The sequence below is a fragment of the Salvia splendens genome, chromosome 2, assembly GCF_004379255.2.
Source record: "Salvia splendens isolate huo1 chromosome 2, SspV2, whole genome shotgun sequence".
Classification (NCBI taxonomy): domain Eukaryota; kingdom Viridiplantae; phylum Streptophyta; class Magnoliopsida; order Lamiales; family Lamiaceae; genus Salvia; species Salvia splendens.
The window spans coordinates 34,810,788-34,818,661 of record NC_056033.1 but is presented as its reverse complement, the minus strand read 5'-3'; the positions used below and the strand labels follow the sequence as shown (position 1 = coordinate 34,818,661).

The 7,874-nt window shown below is 42.4% G+C and overlaps 1 protein-coding gene across 1 annotated transcript; it reads left to right on the top strand.

The window, feature by feature from the left end:
• Positions 1 to 1,465: 1,465 nt before the first annotated feature.
• On the top strand, positions 1,466 to 2,858 carry LOC121765245 (phosphoenolpyruvate carboxylase kinase 1-like). The gene is made up of 2 exons (XM_042161319.1): positions 1,466 to 2,336; positions 2,438 to 2,858. Exons 1-2 carry the CDS (start codon positions 1,553 to 1,555, stop codon positions 2,476 to 2,478), a joined length of 825 nt encoding a protein of 274 aa, XP_042017253.1. The 5' UTR covers positions 1,466 to 1,552; the 3' UTR covers positions 2,479 to 2,858.
• Positions 2,859 to 7,874: the final 5,016 nt, after the last annotated feature.

Below are 7,874 nucleotides of genomic sequence, written 5' to 3'. Positions count from 1 at the left end.
TAATAATTATCGTGGAATAAGACGGGTGACAGAGCCCACACGCGGGCACACGCGCGCGCCGCCGCCGCCCGCCCGCGACCCGCGTGCCGCGCACCGGGTTCTTGGCAATTGGTCTTTGGGCTGTTCTTTGGAGCTAGTCGTTGAGCGTGGTTCGTGCCCCGCTTGTTCTTTTTAGACCAACCCAAACTCCACGCTATCCCCGACGGGTCCTAGTCCACGTCATGGTCCCGCTGGACCCCGATGCACAACGGGAGACAAAAGGTTCCCGCTGGACCCCGACGCACAACGGGAGACAAAAGGTCCCCGCTGGACCCCGACGCATAACTAGAGACAAAAGGTCCCCGCTGGACCCCGACGGTCCATGGTGTATCCCGTCGTGTAGCATGTCCAGGTGCATCGTGTCTCTTCAGCTCCCACTGGCTAGTGCACCAGTCAGTAACCCCCGGAGGTTACAGTCAAGCCATCATCATGGCACACATGATGGCTGTTGACTCCATCAATGCTCCTGCTGGTGGACTTGGCCTATAAATAGGCAGTCACTTCATGCATTGCATACTATTAGACACACAACACATTTGCATAGCTCTCTCCCTCTCTACATAGTCTTCATGTCGAAGCTCTGCCCTCGCCATCATCTAGTTCGCCGGAGCTTGTTCCGTCTGCGGTGCTGCAACGAACAAGACGAAGCCGTTTTATCTTTGGGGACGACACGCCAAACCGAGAGCACTACCGGGGCGTATCTCGTCTTGCGGAAAGAGGACTCCTCGACTCGACTTACATCTTTACGGTTTATTGTTTCGAGTTCTTCTTTGTAATTTCAATTCAATTTATTTTCCGTTTAATTTCTCTTTTCTTCATTGGGTTGTACTTCGCCCGGTTAGTGTATCTTTGTATCGTAGTTAAACAATCATTTTCGACAACACTTGAGTGATTTCCATTTTTAGTAAAAAATAATCTTATTTTTATTTTATTTTATTTTATTTTTTTACTTTATTCTCTTTTATTTTATTCACTATCTATTTAATATATTATTTTTGTGCCAAAAAATAAATGTCTCTATTAACATGAAATGAAAGGAGTAGTACCGATGTAAATAATAAAATAAATTTCCACTTAAACCTGATTTAACCATTTCATGCCGGGTGGAAATCGAACCAATATCATTTATAATGAAATTATTATCAATATCCAACCAAACAATATACTTATTTGTTATCCGACACAAAAATTAATTAAACTGAATAATATAGCTAGTTCCAAAAAGAAGTTAAACATGATTTGAAGAAAGAAAATAGCAAATACTAATAAATTGTTGAAAAACAGGGGGGTATAAAATAAATGTACTAATAAATGAATGTTAGTTGGGCAAGCAGGTACGAGGACCACCAAAAATAAAACAGCTAAAAACTGTCCTTCCTTCCGTCGTTCTTTAAGTAAGTTTCCACATAGAATATACCGTCACATATACTCTATTTTCTGTGTATAAATAGAGGACCAAACATAAGAATCACCCCAAAAAACACACACAAACAAACAAACAAGCAAACATATCATGTGCGATACCCTCAACAACGACTACCACCTCTGCGAAGAGCTCGGCCGCGGCCGCTTCGGCGTCGTCCACCGCTGCTACTCCCCTTCCTCCTCCTCCTCCTCCTTCGCCTGCAAGTCCATCGCCAAGCGCGACCTCTCCTCCGACCCCACCGACCGCCGCTGCCTCGACGTCGAGCCCAAGATCCTCCGCCTCCTCTCCGCCTGCCCCAACGTCCTCCGCCTCCACGACGTCTACGACAACGACGACTATCTCCACCTTGTCACCGACCTCTGCGACGGCGGCGACCTCTTCGACCGCCTCTCCTCCTCCCCCCGCTTCTCCGAGCGCGACGCCGCCAGGGTCATCTCGCAGCTCATGTCCGCAGTCGCCTTCTGCCACCGCGCCGGCGTCGCCCACCGCGACATCAAGCCCGACAACATCCTCTTCGACTCGCGCGGCGCCCTCAAGCTCGCCGACTTCGGCTCCGCGGAGCTCTTCGGGGCCGAGGAGATGACCGGCGTCGTCGGGACGCCCTACTACGTGGCGCCGGAGGTGCTGATGGGCGGGAATTACGACGAGAAGGTCGACGTCTGGAGCGCCGGCGTCATCCTCTACATGATGCTCGCCGGCGTCCCCCCTTTCTACGGCGACGGCCCCGTCGAGACCTTTGAGGCCGTGCTGCGGGAGAGGCTGAGGTTTCCGACGAAGCTTTTCCGGTCGGTATCGCCGGAGGCAAAGGATCTGCTGAGGAAGATGATCTGCAAAGACGCCTGCCGGAGATTCTCCGCCGAGCAAGTTCTCAGTAAGTATTGTTATCTTCTTCGATTTTGGCGGGAAAATCAAATTAGGTTTTAATCATTTATCCCCAATTGTAATTCTAAACATTGCGGAATATTTTTGCAGGCCATCCATGGATAATGAATGGAGGAGAGAGGGAGGAGTAGTTGAAGCAGAAATGGTATGTAAAGGTGATCTCTTATCACAGGCCGGTGAACCGCAGAGGATGGTGTCGAAAATTGGGGGAAGAAGATACAGCTATGCTTCGATTAAAAACAAACCACGGTCCGTGTATCTGATGTTGGTGAGGTTTTAGAGATTAAGATGTCAAATTTGGGAGTGGTCTTAATCGTGTTATTAAATATACGATATAATATGACCATGAATCAAATAACCCAAATTTAGGTGTTTGTTTGTTTGTTTGTTTGATATCCATATTAAGGGGCGATGAAGAAGAGAAGGATGTAAATGTCCTCAGACATAGTACTAGATCATGTTGTATATGACTATATTATTATATAAATATATGACTGTATTGTTGATTTCATGAGCATCGTTTATTAATTTTATGTGATATATAGTACTAATTGATATTCATCTACAGTTTTACTCTTTGAGCCCTAATACGGCAAATACCAAATTGTAGAGCATTGATAAATACCGAAGGTGATTATGAGGCCCCGCAAAATCGGTATCAGTCATAGCTATCAGTTGGGTAAATATCACAATTTAATTTATCAAATAATGTCTCTTAATTCCTTCAAACCCACCCTACTTATGGCAAACCCGCACAATCGTGTCACGTCACGTCTCTCTCTTAAAAGCAGATTAATAAGATTTTTAAATTTTAGTTAAAATAGATTATGAATATTAAACTCTAAATATTAATTAGCAATGTACTTTTTTTTAAAAATTAACTCCTATACTAGGATGAAATTACAAATAAACTCTATACTATAGAAATGAAAAAATTACAGCTCGTATCAAGAGGGCTCGAACTCGACACCTCATATAATAATGTCTAAGCTCTTTGCCGCTAGGACAAAGGCTCTGAACTTAATGTACCTAAGTGCATGTACATTGCAGGACCACCAGCGTAGCTAGAAACATGTGGTTGCAGGAGTTAGATCGTAGGCCTCATCCTATAACCGTATTATTTAGAAAATGCTTTTAGAGCGTCCACAATAGGGGAGCCACGGCTCCCGGCCCGGGGGTGGCTGGGCCGTTGCTCCCTATTTGCTAGCACCACACAGAGCCGCGACGGGGGGGGTCGACCAAGGGAGCGCCACACAGGTGGCCTCTGGCCGGGGTGCAGGGCTGCGGCGCGCTATTGTGGCTGCCGAGAGCCGCGGCGCCCGCCCAACTCCGATTTTTAATTTAATTTAATTTTTTCTTATTTTTTATAAGTACACCATTTTTCTCCATTTTTCCACCTCATTCCATTCTCCACTCTTTTCAATTTATCCCAATTCAACTTTCAAAATATGGATTCTGACCATGAAGAGTACCAACAAACGATCAATGGAGAGTTCGATGAACTCGTTGCAGCGGTGCAACGTGAAGCTGAGGAGGCGGAGGCGGCAGTCCATCGGCCGATCCATCATCGGCGGACATTCTGCCGTGACCATGTCGGGGCAGACCAACAGTTGATGGAAGACTACTTCGGCGATAACCCCCGTTATCAGCCAGAGATTTTCCGTCGGCGATTCAGAATGTCGCAACAACTCTTCATCCATATAGCAACGTGTTTGGCGCAGCGGTTCAGGTGCTTCACCTTGCGACGTGATGCTAGTGGATGAGTCGGTTTGTCGACATATCAAAAGTGTACTGCTGCAATTAGGCAGCTTGCCTATGCCTGGCCCGCTGATATGTTCGACGAATATCTACAGATGGGTGAAACGACTACCCAAGAGACGCTGAGACAGTTTTGTAGGGGCATCAAGGATATCTTCGGTCCGGAGTATTTGCGGAAGCCAAATGCCGATGAATGCCAGAGATTGATACATATGCACGGGACTGTGCACCATTTTCCAGGGATGTTGGACAGCATCGATTGCATGCACTGGGAATGAAGGAACTGCCTGGTGGCTTGGAAGGGGCAATTCACTTCTGGAACCAAAGGGATACACCCCACGATAATCCTGGAAGCTGTTGCTGACTACCGTTTGCGAATCTGGCATACGTATTTTGGTGTCGCTGGGTCGAACAACGACATCAACGTTCTGCAGTTGTCGCATCTCTTCAATAGCGATGGGCCATTCTACGGTACCCGGTACGATAATGGCACGAAAATGATGTCGCCGACATCATGTATGCATGTATCGTATTGCACAATATGATAATAGATGATGAAGGATTTGGTGTAGAGCGCTGGGCACCGGAAGAGGGTGCTAGTACAAGTCACGGTATTGCTACCGCCCCCTCAGATGGGCATACCACGTACTAATGCATACTTGATTCAGCGGTTCATCGATATGCGGAGGGAAACATCACATACGACACTGCAGGCTGATTTGGTTGAAGAGGTCTGGAATCGTAGGGGAGGGGTCACAACGTGATATGCGTTCGCGGTGTTGTTTTTGTGATGTCGATAATTTTCGTTGTATAATTTTCCCCTATCTATAATACAATGAAGATTTGAATTGAATTTGGTTTTATTAAATTATGCAATTTTTTATTTATTTATTATAGTATGATAATTTTTATTCTAGTCAAATTAAAATATAAGCAAAAATGAAAATAATAATAATTTGTGACTTGGGCTTGTCCACTATTGTGTGAATAAGTCTTTTTGTGGCCCGGCCAAGTTTCTTAGCCTTGGCTAAGTTTGGCGGTTTGGCCTTGGACTTGGGCTCCAGTGGATGCTAGTGTTGAAAGTTTTTTATTTAGATCTTTCTTTAAACAAGTTCATATTTTGAGTTATGTATATTTGGTCATCATTGAATACAACAAAATCTCTTCTTAATTTCGGCTATTATACAAGGTTGCCTTATTAGCTATATATGAGTTTGCTAACAATCTAATCAGATTGTTGAAATTCATTTGTTGGAAAAAACATTTTTATTTTCGTTTTATGCGTATTCAACTTGCTAGTGTCTTTTGAATATTTTGCTATGCAATTAATATTTTATTTTCTTTTTAATCAATGAACATACTTTGTTCGAAAAGGATAATATTATTCTAGTAATTAATCAACCAAGTTAGAAATTAAATTAGGAGGGAACACGTGGAATCACGAAGCCATCGCACATGAAAAAATGGTGAAATAATTGGGACAAGCATCCATATTTGAGATTTGATGCTAAGTATATGGAGTATTTTATCTGGTATTTTCCTCTTCAAATAACCTACTTTACTATTTATGATTCTTCATGACTTCCCAAAAACGTACGCGTTTGTTCTTCTATTTTGTCCTCGTTTAAATTTTCAGTACGAACACGGTAGAGGAAAAAGACGGCCACAGGCCACTTATCTTAGTTATTAAGATGTTTAGTTACATAATTAAGACATATATTAACTTTGGAAGCTTTTTATTCCTTAATAATAAATACTACTACTATTATTAATTAGCATTTATTTATTTCAAATAGTCAAAACACGGAAAGCACGAAAAAAAAAGATGGTAACGAGAATTAACTTTTGTAAATAGATATTTATGAATGGGGGCATATTATTGATATGTTCCTTACTACAGTGTCAAATATATTCCGCTTCATTCATTAAATAAACGAGTGAAATTGTTAATTTCTCTAGGATTCCAACTTTTGACTTTGAATGTAGAAGGAATAATACAGTGTTGCTCAATGCTGAATTCAATCTTGATAAGCAAGCCTAGTTATTTTACAAAAAGTTGGAGTTAATAGAAACAAGTCGTGAAAGGTGTGTTTTATTTATCAATATCAGGCTCCAGTCAATTATCTGGTCAAATTATTTATATTATTTTCTTTACATGGATATAAACATTCACAAATATTTGATCGAATCAAATTTACGTTGATGGGTTCATTATAAGGCCTACATGTATGGAAATAGACAAACAAAACTAATGGGCAACGAGCCCTACTCGGCCCTTTACATGTGACCCAAAACTATGAACTACTCTCATTTTCACGTCCATTTTTTGGTGTCAGGCTTTTAGGTAGGCATGCACAACGGTTCGGAACCGGCGGTTCACGGTTCAAGATATGCATGAACCGGAACCGGCCCGCCAAGGGTCTCGGCGTTTTATGCGGCGGTTCGAAACCTCCAGTTTTCGGCCTGAAACGACGGTTCTGGGCCGGTTCGGCGGTTCGTCCAATTTTATTAATTTTTTTGCATTTTTTTATTTGTTTATGTATGAAATGTGCGTAACTAAAATTAAAAAAAAATACGATGAAAGTTGTAATTTTATTGATATTACACGTTACAACAATTACAAATCGAAAAACCTTGAGGCCCTGAAGTCTTTAACAAAAATTTAAATACAAACGAGACTACTAGTCAACAACGAAGCTAATTACAAATGACAATAACGACGTAGAAGTTCTTATAAAAAAACTTATAAGTATATATACTCTTAATCGGCGAAGGAGATTTTTCTACATAACTAAATTAAGGACACCTTTAGCAATTCAACTTTAAATGTTGAGTTTAGTCTAACAATCAACAATTACAGTAGAATTGTCAAAAGTTTCCCGAATTTATCCGTATAGAGAAATCTACTTCATCGACTAGAGTATATACAAATACAATTATGTAATTGTATTTGCATATTTTTAAAGTAAGAACAAATGGAAAAAAAGAAATAAAGGAAAAAAGACTTGAGCTCCACTTAAATTTAAAATTTAAGTTGAGGTGCCTACATATACCCAATGCTCATTTGCAAAAGGGAATCAAAGGCCACGTAGTTCTCTTACCTTACTTACCTATTTGGCTTGGCCGGCGGCCGTTGACAGTTGGCCTACGATTCATCCCCGGTGAATTCATCTTGTGATCCCTCCTGACGATCATCCCAATCATTTTCTTGTTCTCTGACGTCGGCTTTGGCCCAATAGTCAAGTAACATCACGGCTTCCATATTTTTCGCCAAGAGCTTACTTCTTGATTCATCCAACACACGCGAGCCAACACTAAAAGCGAACTCGACGGCGACAGTGGAAGCCGGAACAGAAAAAATCTCATTGGCCATTGACGCAAGGATGGGAAAATATTTCTCGTGGGTTCCCCACCAATCGAGGACGTCGATTTGGGCGGGAGGAGTAGGACCTTCATCACCAAAGGAAAAGAGTGAATCGAAATATAAATCTAATTCACTTACCATACATGAGGACCTTCCGCCGGTGCTGTAGCTGTATAGGTCGGCTAGTTGGGATTGCGCGTCAGGGTCAACATAATCGGCTTGAAATGCAAAGTCATAGTTATGTTGTTGAGGAGGGGTGGTCTTCTGACTTGGTGGGTATTGTTATACTTGGTTTCATATTCGGTGTAGAGAGCGCTAGTTAAACTCGAAGGTATGTTGGATAGTGGACCGGTCCGGGAAGGTTATTTGAAAGGTTTCTGAGAGGTCTACTCCAAATTCGTCACT

Coding starts and splice junctions, on each gene's coding strand:
- LOC121765245 (XM_042161319.1), top strand. CDS start 1,553: ATGTGCGATACCCTCAACAACGACTACCACCTCTGCGAAGAGCTCGGC. Junction 2,337..2,437: donor CTCCGCCGAGCAAGTTCTCA/GTAAGTATTGTT, acceptor ATATTTTTGCAG/GCCATCCATGGATAATGAAT.